This window comes from Plectropomus leopardus, chromosome 4 (assembly GCF_008729295.1).
Source record: "Plectropomus leopardus isolate mb chromosome 4, YSFRI_Pleo_2.0, whole genome shotgun sequence".
Lineage (NCBI taxonomy): Eukaryota > Metazoa > Chordata > Actinopteri > Perciformes > Serranidae > Plectropomus > Plectropomus leopardus.
The window spans coordinates 19220107-19233650 of NC_056466.1; the positions used below are offsets into that span (position 1 = coordinate 19220107).

Sequence of the window (13544 nt, forward strand, 5' to 3'; positions counted from 1 at the left end):
TGCCACAATTAAAACATGTACTGCCACAAATTAATTTTATACTTTTGCAGCTGCACTGTTCATTAGGAGTGCTATTAGAATATATTTACAGTTCAGTTATGTATTGCACCACATTCATGAAGTGCAGAGCATACTCTGGGCACAGATGGGGCAGCAGAACACCAGTGCAGTAAAATGTGTAACCTTACCGTTCATTGCACTGGGTCGAAAAGTTTGTGTTCACTTGCTACTGCAGCAGCTGAAATTTTTATGCCTCCATGCCAGCTTGGCCGGGGGCATTACATTTTTGGTGTTATCCATCCATACGTCCAATTTTCATGAGCATGATATATCACAAACACCTTGAGGGAATTTCTTTAAATTTGGGTCAAATGTTCACGTGGACTCAAGGATGAACTAATTAGATTTTGGTGGTCAAAAGTCAGCGGTACTGTAACCATCTCTTTCTTGTGAACGGCCTCGAGGGAGTTTCTTCACATTTGGCACAGATGCCCAATTAAACTAAAGAATGAACTGATTGCAATTTGGTGGTCAAAGGTCACTGTGACCTCACAAAATATGTTTTTGGCCATAATTCAAGAACTCATGTGCAAATGATGACAAAAATTCACACAAGTGTCTAATAAGGTAAAATGATTAAGTGACCACATTTTTTATCCAAAAGGTCAACTTAACTGTGACATCAAAATATTCTGTAAAAACAAATTTCTGGTCATTACTCAGTGAATGTGGTTCCATGGACACGAATACCCTGTATATGATTGGGTTTTTGCCATATCCTGTTTATGTGTTTTAGAATGTAAACACCATACTCCATTTTTAAGAAGCATGATTGTGCCAGCTTGAGTACTCGAAAAGAAACTGGTATGTATATGCATAATATGAATAACCAGATTTTTTCTGTCCTCATGTCAACAACTTATCCCGAATATGATCATAAGCAGGATAAGCCTCATAAACAGGTTATACATATATATGTTACTGCATTAATGTTATAACTCAGGCGCAGAAGGAGAGACATTTGGTCAAATACTAAGTAAGTGACACTAATCTTGGGTGACCACCTTGTAACTGTGCTGATTGTTTAAATCTGCCGGAGGAAGATGTGCACAAAGCATCCACTTTATCGCAGACATGGATATAAACTGTAACTGCAACTTGCATGGTTCACAAAGCAGTAATTCTAGTTTTTATTTGCATGTTGTTGTTGGCTGACATGACACTGATGCAAAATACATCAAAACAGTTACATCAATATCTGGCAGTTTCTCCCTTTGTATCCATCTCGTTGACCAGTGGTTCACAAAAAAAGAAATTCCTGCCTGCCAGTAATTTTAAAAACCACAGTTTCAGGATTTGATCACAGTTTGCGTGAGCTAGGAGCCATGTACGCTGTAATTAAGAACCCAGGTGGCTGATTGTCGTCAAATGCTTGTCAGGGAAAACATAAATGTGCTGTGGTTGAGCACGTTCAAATCAAGAGCATACTTTTTTCTGACAAATATATCTGTGAATTTGGACTTGAAGCAAAAACATTTAAGCTCAAAATAAATTAACCATCATCAGAATAAGCACTATGACAGCTGCTGTGGCTATTTTCTGATACACTCTTGTGTATCCAGAATGCTTTTTCTGATTCATCTCTAATTCATGAGGCTCAACCACCTCTGTAACCTTGCTGTTAGTGTGTATCTGATATGGTTGTATGTGTGGGGAAAGTCAACGGGTTCCTTTTCAAACAAAGCCTTTTTTCCCCTGGGCTCTCAGCTTTTGTGTACAACATTAATAGACGAAAATGTTTCCTCAACATTCGGCTGAGATTAAACAATATTCAGTGGTTTGTAAAAGTACACATTTAAAGCAAGTAGCCGCTCTAAAGAGTATTACAGTGGATATGCACCTGTCCGGTGCCTTTATGAGCAGGAGGCAAGCTGCTTTAATGCATCAAACAGATTCTGTTACTGGATATGCATTTATATTGGCTGTTTACTGGCAGCAAGATATCAAGTCTATTGCTTATCTTTTTTTCTCTCATTATACACAACCTGTTTCATTAAAAGTATGTGACCTAGACTATAATATAAAAGTCACCCGTTCAGGATTTCTAGAATACTTTGTTTTCTCAAAGTCAATTAGGTAACACATTTCTCAAATCACTACAGCTATATGAAACTTAACCAAGAGTGATGAATTGGTCTGTCTAAGGCACCGAAAAGCCACAGAAACAATATTCCTCAATGATAACTAACACAGAGTCTGAACGTTAAACCTACTTCATCACAGCTTTGAATATGTTTTATTAAAATAAAAAGATATTTTTCTGGCATCATTAAATTGAGACATTCTCACACCATGAGGGCTTAATATTGATCTCATCATACTGGGTATAATAATCAGGTGACCTTTGTTCTGCTCAAGCATGCAGGGATTGACCAGAGTGGCCTGTGTGTCTTTATCACTGGCCATTGTTGTCAAAATGAATGGTCACGTCCATGATTATTGGTTCCACATGAGCATGAACAGTGAACCATGGATTACGTTCTACATTTTTGATCGATTATGTGAATCAGTTTAAATGAGCAAATCTCATGTTGTATGATGGCAGAGTCTGTTGTGTGAGGTTAAAAAATACTGTGCACTGAATTTAGGTTTAGGACCTGATGGGTTATGACTGATATAAAGCATCCATGTTAGCTGCGTTTCCTGGTACCTCCGTATTATTAGGCACTAAGTCATAAGTCTGAAAGATATCTGTTATAATTAGGACTTGGATGTTGACATCATTAAAACTATTTATAAGTTGATGTTAATGCTATTTAATTATGACAACTCTGACATGACATTAACACATCATTGTGCTTATAACTGCTATCTAATGTCAGTGAACATACAAGTATGATGAAACTACGTATTTAAAGGTCCACCTTAAGGGGCATCTAGGGGCAGAAATGGAGCATAATATTATGTTGTCATTGGTTTATAATCACCTGAAAATAAGACTTGTTTAGGTTTTGTTATGTTTATATCTACATACGGAGCAGGTCCTCTTCTATAGAATATGTCTTGCTGCTCCAAGTAGCTCAGAATCGACAAATCAAATACTGGCTCTGGATAGGATCATTCATGTTTTTCACGTCAGCCACCATAGTTCTCTACGCTTGGCACAAGGAGATGTTTCAGTTGGTTGCAGTTGGCAACCTTACCAGTAGATATCACTAAATCCTACACATGAGCCCAGAAATATTCGATTGGCAGTCTGCGGGCCACATTCGGCCTAGAAGCAACGTCCGAATGGCGAATATGTAACTACATATGGTGTCTGGAAGGACAAACAGGAGACATTGCTATTTTTTACCACACTCATTCGCATGTGTTTAAAATGTGTTACCAAAAGCAAAAAAAGGTTTAAAATAAGCTGCTGATATTGTGTTGCCCATCCACATTTCCTGGTTTTAAAATGCAGCTCAGTGGTATTTGTAATTGAATAGCCCTGCAATACACCTTAAAGGAGAATTAAGACTGGCCTTAGCTATTAGCAGGTATTCTGAATTTAAAAGTAGGAAGAGAAAGAAAGTTTGTCCATTGTCCTCAGCTATGTTAAGATACATCTGCATGAAAAGAGAAAAAGTTTGTTGTGCATGTCTAGACCAGACTGGTGGTATCTGCAGGAAGAAATTACACCTGCGTTACCCTTCTGTTAAACTGCCAACGCCAAAACAAATCTCTCCATATCCTGTGTATATAATGTGGATCGATCAGGAGACCTCAGGAGGAATGGATAGAAAGTAAATAATATATATAGTTGGCAGAAATTAAGTGAGGGTGAGAAGGAAACAGGAGGAGTTGTTTGGAGAAAAACACAGCCAGTGTTATTGACAATGTTTTCCTCTGTTACAGATCCACTATTGGGAGAGGGACAAGCAGAACCAGACTGAGAAGGTCAAGGTGATTTTTGTCCCAGACACTCGTGTGCACCTCACTAACCTGACCAGCTACACGCCTTACCTGGTCACTCTGACTGCCTTCAACACAGCTGGAGATGGCCCACCCAGTGACCCCCGTGGGGCCCGCACCCTGCAGTCTGGTAGGGAGTGGTTACAGTTCAGTTCTTTAAAACCATATTAACAAGCATCATAATACAGTATTTGATTTCCCTGATTTCATTCATTAACATCCATTTGTCCTGCAGCTCCCAGCCAGCCCAGTTACCTGTCCTTCTCAGAGGTGACAGGAGGAAGTGTCAATGTGTCCTGGGGAGCTCCTCTAACTCCTAATGGACAGCTGGAGGGCTACAGGGTCATCTACCAGCCCACTGCTCCTGTACAAGGTACGCACATGCTTTAAACACACACACAAATACATGTTTAGGAGGACACTGACATTTCTTTTAATTGTCTGCATGAGAGCAGGAGTGAGTAAAGTGGTGACAGTGGATGTGAGGGGCAGCTGGCAGAGGTGGCTGAAGGTTCGAGATCTCGTCAAAGGAGCAACATACACATTTAGTGCTCAGGCTCTCACGGTCAGCTATGGACCACCCATCCAAGCAAACATCAGTGCTCAGCCTGTGCAAGGTAGGCATGGCTGTAAATCTGTGTGTGTGTGTGTGTGTGTGTGTGTGTGTGTGTGTGTGTGTGTGTGTGTGTGTGTGTGTGTGTGTGTGTGTGTGTGTGTGTGTGTGTGTGTGTGCTCTGTTCGTACAGTCATATTATGGCAACTCAACCATGACTGCAACTAATGATTATTCTCATTAGCAATTATTCTGCCACTTCATTGTTTAGTTTATAAAATGTCAACAAAAAAAATAAAGTTTTGGCTACAATAAAACACGTGCAATTCTGTACCCAGGTGCTTGTGATCCATGTAAATTTGAGCATACCTGAAATGATCTTAATTCATTAGACACAGACAAGAAATTCCTGGTTACATACTCAGTTTAAAATGTTAGAAAATCACCTGGTTGTAATTTTATTTATGTGCTGAACTGTATTGTGCGTATGTACATGTACACACTACAGTACGCTGTTCTGAGTTTTTTCATTGATCATGTTATTTTATATATTTTATATGTTTCTGTTGTTCCACTCATGTCAGTAGAATCCTGAACAACCAGCAATTATTGAAAAGGTTAGGATACGTTTTCAGGAAATGAATTGTTTGTCTCTGACATGACAGGCTCCCCTGGGTCACCTCTGGAAATGTCCATCACCAAGACGTCATCTGCGCTCACTCTTCACTGGTCAGAGGGAGATATGGGTGCAGCACCTGTCACCGGATATGTTATCGAGGCTCGTCCATCAGGTAAGATGAAAACACATAAACATCACTAATTTACTTGACATGTACCTTTTCATTATGTGCACCAGTTCTCTCTATTGATTAATAGCGAGATTGAGCACTACCCTGCACTAAACCTCACTGAGCGAAGCTTTCTTCAGATTCATAAAGACCTGCTGTGCAAATCAAGTCAGTAGCAATTTTGTAATAAAGATTACCAGAGGGTATTAAATATAGACAAAGAATGACTGCAGGAGAGATTGTACGCTCCGTTATTATTCTACCACTGATAATAATGGTAATACCCCTTTTATTAATGATAATAACTGTGATCATCACCACATTATCATCATCATTATCATTTTAAATGTAATTTGACAATTTGTAATCAGATTCTGACATTTGAAAGGGAGTAATTCTCAAATTAAGCACTCCCTCTCATCTGTTGGTTTGACCATCAAACCTCCCCCCCTCCGTCCCTCCCTCCCTCTCTCTCTCTCCCCCTTTCACTCTCATTCCCTCCCTCCCTCTCTCTCTCTCTCTCTCTCTCTCTCTCTCTCTCTCTCTCTGTGCAGATGAGGGAGTGTGGGACTCCTTCATCAAGCTCCTCCCTTCCAGCAGCAGGTCCGTTTCACTGCCGCTGGAGCGCCTGAGGTCGGGGATCAGCTACGAGTTCAGAGTCATCGCTGTTAATCGCTATGGTTACGGACAGCCGAGTGCACCCTCTGCTGCTCTTGCTGGTATAATCACAAACCAGCACACACAGATACACAGATACACACATACACACGCACTGGTGGATATAGGGCTAATTAATATATCCAAGGTGATCCAACTTGTTTAATTGGGGTTTGACTGAATGTCCAGCCAGGTAGAAAAACTGTAGGAAGTTACTGTGATTGTAAATGTGTGTTGGGCTGCCATCTAGAGGCAGAGTCTCACAACTACAACTGTGCAAAGTGAAAACAGCCTGACAGCCTGACAGCATGACTGTTTTTGTTGTTGTTGTTGTTGTTGTTGTTGTTGTTTTTTTCCATCTGTGTCGTGATAGTTAATGAAAAGTCTTAAATCAAGACATTCACACAGCTTCCTGTCTTCTGCCTAATAAACTGATCAGAGCAAAGAGAAACTTGTAATCATCTATAGTGTTTGTATTGAATTGTATGAAGACTCAACAGGATGAGTATTTTGACAGCAGGAAGAGTCAGTTATCTAAAAATATATTTTACAGACTTTGAAGAATGTTTTCTGGTCCTGCGGGACAAACCATAGCATCAATTTGATCTTAAGCAAAAGAAAAGTTGATATCCTCCTCATGTGTTCCCACTTCTCTCTGTTTCCTCTCCCTGTCTGCAGCGCTGTCAGAGCGTCCGTTCTACGAGGAGTGGTGGTTCCTGCTGGTCATGGCTCTGGTGGGACTCATCCTTATTTTGGTCCTGGTCTTCACACTGCTGCTGCATGGACACAGCAGCAAGTACAAGGCCTGCGGCACAGGTCTGTGGCTCTGATGTTCATGCTCTAGTGTGATGCTTTATAAGGTGACAAAGTGGTGATATTCAGGATGTTTTTTTGGCAAAGGATGTATTTTTCCTCTCCTCAGTCTCACATCGTTCAACTCACCGTCAGCTGCCTCACTACACCCCCACCTCCTCTGATTTATTACAATGTACTCCACTTTTTGTGATTCTGAAAAGCTGAGACGTGCATAAGTTCTCTTGTACTGAATGCAGCACAGACTTGCCTCCAGCAGTCTTGTTCCTAAAGGACCAGCGCCACCTGTAAGGGCCGTATGAGAGAGGAAAACAAGGTCAGCATTGTTCCTCCAGCATCCTGAAGCATCTCAGGAAGCGTTTTCTCCCCGAAGCCCCGCTGTAATTTCTGAAGGTTTTTGAATGAGGCTTTGGATTAATAGTGAAACAACAACAGTAACTTTAAACTAGACCCGGGAAATTTTACTTAACTGGAAAGAGGGTGACTACTTAAATGTTATAACATGTTGTAAGAAAAGGCCATGACACACCACATCTGTATTTTTTTTTTTTTTTCAAAGATATTTTTTTGGGCATTTTTGTCTTTAATTGATAGGACAGCACAAGTGTGAAATGGGGAGAGAGAGAGGGAATGACATGCAGCAAAGGGCCGAGGCCAGAGTCGAACCCACGGCCGCTGCGGCGAGGACACAGCCTCTATACATGGGATGCCTGCTCTATCCACTGAGCCACCAGGCCCCCACACATCTGTATTTTTGCATGCATTTTTTAAAAAAAAGTCTTGCACACTGTGTCCGCTGTGTTTTATTACTCTGTTTAATGCAAAAAATTGCAATAGAAGCTAAAATGTGAAGACACATTGGCTCCCTGTCACCACCCTCTGCCAACATCTTGCATTTGGCACCGCAGCAACCTGCATGAGCTGAGCTGTTCTCCCTTTTTTTTTTTCTAGATAAAAGAAATCAAACCAGTTTTCTCCGGTTTTAAAGGTTTGAATGCATGTGAAAGGCGTCCGAATGCAGCAAAGGCAATCTGATGTCGTTCTAGGTTTCAAAGGGTTAAACCCTCTCATGAAAAATATTGCAGCTGACCTTCAAACATTCATATCAACAACACGGTGTTGTCATAGAAAGAATTTGTAACAAATGCATGAAATGGAACCAAATTCCTCTCAAATCTGAGTGCAAATTCTTACGTGTCTCAGTTTTCATTTCTTAAACACATTGTGTTTTACAGAGAGTAACTACACCAGGTTGTAAATATGGTATGTGTATATATGTTTGGTTATACTAACTACTGTACTCTTATTCCAAAAAGGAAAAAAAGAGCTGTTCTCCCTCTTTGTCTCCACACTGTCATTCTCTCTCTGTCTGTGTGTGGTCTTCATCATCTATTACATCCTCATCATCACTGTCATCCCCTCACCTGATTATTATACTATTTGACCTGTTGAAAGTAAGCTTAGTGATAAAACAGTACTTTGCAGCCTGTTCCTCTTTCTTGTTGTGGATTTATGTCTGCCGCAAGTCGTGTCACATTTTCTTCACTGCTGCTTGGTCAAACAACTCTTCAAAGACTTTCTACGGATGTGAAAAACAAACCTGTTCTAAAAAACTGAATAACGGACCAAAGTTTTAGAGTCAGTGTGTAAACATGAGTGATGCAGGTCATTTTTATTTTTAAATTCAGACAAACAATACTTGGACTTGGTGTGCAATGGCCTTTAGTTTGAGACATATTTGAGTTGTTTTCAAAACTTAAATTATCCATTTATCAGCAGTTAACTGCAGAAAGAAATGCAAAACTAGAGGAGCGCTGGGTGAGCGCAGACCACCACCAAGGCCAAATGCCTTATCTCGCAATGTTAACAAAAGTGAAAAATAATTGGTTTATCTGCCCTGGGATTCTGATCGGCTTCAAAATTTAATGGCCCATGCTGCGCACTTCCACCAACTTTCATGAAAAACAGGCCAATAGTTTTTCCACCATTCCTGCTGACAAACAGACAAACCAGCAGACCAACAAACCAAAAACATAACCTCTTTGGTGGAAGTAATTAGAATTAAACAGTTTTCATTGCAGGTATTTAAACGAAAGCCCTGTTCAGATCAGATTCACTCCTCTACTGAGAAATCCCACAGGATAAAAGTTAACTCACTTCCCAGTTTCTCACACTCAGATCTGCGGCTCTGTTGTATTTTATCTCGCACCACCTCCGCAGGGTCAGTTAGGGAGCGCAGCAGCCTGGAGCTGCAGGAAGTCTCACTCAAGGATGCTTACTGACATACTGAAGGACAAACCCCCCCTTCATTATGACAAAAAATGTTAGTTTGTTTGATATGTTGCCCAGTAACTCCTCTAAAGCTCTGGTTCTTCATGTAGAGGCTTTTCTTCCTGTTTTCATGTGAGTTTCTTCTTCTCTCGGGCTTCCTGTGATGTTTTCCATTGTGGGCGCATCAGGGCTTTTACAGTCACTTTGTGTGTGTGTGTGTGTGTGTGGGGGGGGGGGGGGGGTGGGGGGGGGGGGGGGGTGAATGCCAACATCTGTAATGCAAAGTTAGCCCTGACAAGTGCAGGTTACTTCAGGACAGCTGTTAATCTGTGTTGCTACGGAAACCTTGGCACAACCTCTGGGCAGCGGAGCGTTGAAACAGAGTGAGGGAGGTGCTGTAGGAGGACGAGCACACAAACACAAACAAGAGTGAAGAATCAATGAGAGTCGGTGGGCAACAGCAAATTAAATTTTTGTTCAGATGACCTTAAATCATCCAGAGCACCTTGTTGTGTTCCAAACGGCAATCATATTTCTCCCAATTTAAAACATTGTTTCCTTTATTGTTTCATTTGTTAGGGTTATTGGTGGATAAATTTACGAAAGTATTCTGCCTGGTTATTGCCTGAGTGACAAAATATGCATCCTAGTTTAATTTGCTTCTCATTCTCAGGCCTAAGAGGTAACTGAATACACAATGAATAAAATGGAGATTGCACATGAACTCGGAGTACAGAGGAACAATTGCACAAAAGATTCTGCCTCATACAAGTGACTGAACTGCTTTTATTAATCTCAACCTTTTACATCTGATTCCTTTTATTTTACTCCAGGGAAGCACATGTCCACAGCGGAGGAGTCGGTAACGCTGGACAACGGAGGTTTCACTGCTCTGGAGCTTAACAGCAGAACGCTCAACACCAAGAACTCCTTCCTGAAAAAGAACGGCACCAGGTATGTGCTCACTTATTCACACACACACACACACACACACACACACCACACGCACCTCCAAGTTATTCTTGAGATATTACATGTATTGTTAATGTGTGTGCACGCCCAGGTCTCCTCCCAGGCCGAGTCCAGGTGGTCTCCACTACTCAGACGAGGACATCTGTAACAACTATAATGGAGCCGTGCTCACAGAGAGCACCACACTCACTGAGAAACCTACCGAGGTCTCTGAGTCAGAGGTATCTCTTTCTCTCTCTCTCTCTCTGTCTCTCAGATTCAAATGCTTTTTTGTACTGATTGGAAAGGAGCCCATGTTCATAGGGTGTCCTGGTTCCTGAGAAGATAAGACATATTCTGTGTAATTATGAGGAGGGTACGCCCACACTGCTGTGCTATCAGAAAAACGCACAGCACCACAATATAACTGTAACTGGCCCCAGTGTAAATATTTTTTCTTGCGCCCTTGCCTCACTCATAACATATGAGTACATGTCTCTTTGAGTGACATTTTGCAGGTGAAGGCCAGTTGGGTCACTGGGTCTGTGCCTGTTCAGTTATTAATCTGTACATCGTTATAAAGGCAAAAACTGCAACATTTTACAACATTTTGAACCAAGGATGTTGCAGTCTCTGGTCAGCCCAACCATTAGGCCATCCCACGGCCCCTGATTTGTTAAATCTGGAATAAAAAATGTATCACAGATGAAAGAAAGTCAAACCAGCCTTCCACTGTCACGCCACTGTGAAAGCTGATTAAACAATCTTGTCATTTTCTTTTAGTGCAAACTGGGAATATGTCTGACAGAAAGTTCTTTGAAAGTAGAAATTGACTTCTCTGTACTGTAAGCGTGTTGTCAGCCTGCAGTCTTGCTTGTGGAAGAAGCAAAGAAAAGGCGGAGGTGAAAACTCAAGAGAAGCCGCATTAAATGGTTAAAATCACTGAGCTGTCTCTGACTTTCCGTCTCCACCGATTCAACGTGCTGAATTAGAAGTGCCAACTAAGAAGAATACCGTGTGATCTCAGTGTCTTCGGTTCAAGTGAAATCTTTCCCCATGTTTCCTGTCTTTCTCTACTGTCAGATAAATGCAAAACCGACTACAAATAATTTTAAAAACTACAGGTGATATACAGCCTTGGATGTCCTGATGCCTTAAACCTGCATGTCTGCTATGTGTCTGTCTCTCTGATAAACTGTCAAACTCCAACCCCCGCTGTTTGTTTGTGTTTAGTTAACAGACAGCGACTACGAGGACGAGCAGCCCAAGCACTCCTTCGTCAACCACTACATGAGCGACCCCACCTACTACAACTCCTGGAAGCGACAGCCCAAAAGCCTTAAACCAATGGGCGCTCCTTTTGGCTACGAGGAGTGTGCCACTGCAGACACAGAGCCCTACTACCAGACCGTGGTCACTCAGCACAACACGGGTGGTGCATACACACCCACAGGGCAGCCTGCGCACACACACGTCAACCCCAACACCAACCCGCCTCCAGGGTCACGCACCCCTGTGACGGGATTCTCCTCATTTGTTTGACTCTAGAGACAAAACCTGCACAAAATGATACACACCTGTACACAAAATGAAGGAGGGGGGGGCACGGTGTGTGTTTGAACTAAAGGAGACAGAGCCGGCGGCTTCGGAGGAGAGGGAAGGACGAGATGAGGAGACATGGGACGAACTGGTGACGAAGCAGCCCTTCATGCCCCAAAGAACTAAACCTACACTTCTCACTCGCCTTCTCCCCTCGTTCACAAAGATCCTCACTGTGTCGAAGAGTGTGTGTGTTGCCCTCCTACTCTCTTACGCCTCTATGTCACTGTGCTTACACACACGGTTACTGTTCTTGTTCCCACACACACGCACACACATTCACACCGGAGTACACCACCAGATATTCATGCCTATTCCAGAGACTCTCCAACGAGAGCTAAAAGCGGCGGCTACACGTCCGTGTAAATGTCGAGGGGAGAATTTAACCTCGAGCTGGTGGATCATGGAATTTCTGCACAACGCTTCTTTCTCTGTTTTCTGTATTTACACACAAGTGCACAAATACAAACGCATGCACTCCCTGATGCGCCATTTCACTGTCTCCCACTGGGAGAGGAGAACTTCAAGGTTGAGGAGAATCATTATAAGACGGCACAGAAGGGAACGGCTTTTTTTGACAGACTGGTCCATGTACACAAACACAAAGCTGTCTGCTTTAAAACACCACAACAGAGAAAAAAGAAAAAAATAACAATCAATAATCACAGTTTTTGACCTTGATAAAGGACGAGCGTGGGCGAGGGGTCCCTCAGAAGTTGAGGCATAGTCAGTGAGAGCGTTGTGTGGTTCATGAGAGTGATGCATTCAGGGTTTGGGTCAGAATATATGAAAAACATGTTTTTTACCATCTGCTGTCAGCTCTCCCTCTACCACAGCCTCCCAAGCCATAATGCTTGCACTGAGCCGAACCCCAAACATTTCATCTTTATTATGTTGAGGTTTTTTAAAAGTTTGAGTGTGTGTTGGAGTGTGAAACGTGTGCGTACAAGCATGCGTGTCTGCTCAGACGCCTGTTTATCCATCTCTGTTCACTGCTAAGCAAAGTGTGCCATCGTATGTATGTTTGTGTTTTTGAGATGGATTTTGTACAGGAAAACCCTTTTTACTTGTGTGCTGTTGTATGTGGTTCGGACACGTTTGTGTAATTCAGGGCAGATAGTGAAACAGCGCAGGAGCGAGTCCACAGCTACACGCACCCACGAGAGGGAAAAGGAGATTGTTTAACGGGAATCATAAAAATAAAAAAAATAAGCTGCAGAGAAAAAAGTGTGGAACAAGGATATTTTAGAGATTCATTCTTGTTCAAATTGAATGTGATTGAACTCTGAATCATAAAGCCCCGCTGTCTGCCCCCTGGCCTCGACCCCAGCAGCCAGGCGGACACACTTTGTACCAAGTGCAAACAAAAATCATGTGTAAGTTTTTGCTCATGTATAATTTAAAGATTCCTCCTCCCTCCCAGCCAGCCAGCAGCCTCCTTCACTTTGTCACGCTTGTTTTCAGTCCCATTACAGTGTGTGAATAAATGGTCATTGTTTAACAGTGTGTCTGTGTGGTCTGTTTTAGCACTGAGACAGTGAACACGTCTCTGCAGATCATCCTCTACATTACACTAACTGAATTAAAGATGTGTCTTAACACTTTGTTACCGCCTCAGTGACCCTGAACTGAACTGTCTGAATTCTCTAACCAAGTCTGTGAGCTTTGTTAGACTATTTTAGTCAAGTAGCCAAAAGAGGGAAGAACCAGACCTTTATCAGTTGTTGTCTATTAATTATTATCTATCAGTGTTCTGCTCAGTGTGTGACACTTTTCCCTGAACAGTGGTGTTCAGGGATACTGACCGCAGCAGTTACTTACATTATTAAAAAATTATGTAAGAGATCGTACAGTACAGGCAAAGAGTGTTCACCACACATTACAAACAAGCAAAGGGTTGGTTCACCCAAATTTTATTCAGATATTTTTGTTTAGTTTATTTGTTTCACATAATACAA

At 42.0% G+C, this 13544-nt stretch overlaps 1 protein-coding gene across 1 annotated transcript in view; it reads left to right on the plus strand.

The window, feature by feature from the left end:
* Positions 1 to 13087, plus strand: part of LOC121942083 (protein sidekick-1-like) — a 268045-nt gene extending 254958 nt beyond the window's left edge. Inside the window, exons 38-46 of the mRNA XM_042485177.1 lie at positions 3898 to 4084; positions 4190 to 4327; positions 4410 to 4571; positions 5173 to 5298; positions 5850 to 6014; positions 6631 to 6768; positions 9870 to 9990; positions 10100 to 10229; positions 11221 to 13087. Coding sequence (XP_042341111.1) covers positions 3898 to 4084; positions 4190 to 4327; positions 4410 to 4571; positions 5173 to 5298; positions 5850 to 6014; positions 6631 to 6768; positions 9870 to 9990; positions 10100 to 10229; positions 11221 to 11529 — 1476 coding nt within the window. The 3' untranslated portion in view covers positions 11530 to 13087. The remainder of the gene's footprint in view (positions 1 to 3897; positions 4085 to 4189; positions 4328 to 4409; positions 4572 to 5172; positions 5299 to 5849; positions 6015 to 6630; positions 6769 to 9869; positions 9991 to 10099; positions 10230 to 11220) is intronic.
* Positions 13088 to 13544: the final 457 nt, after the last annotated feature.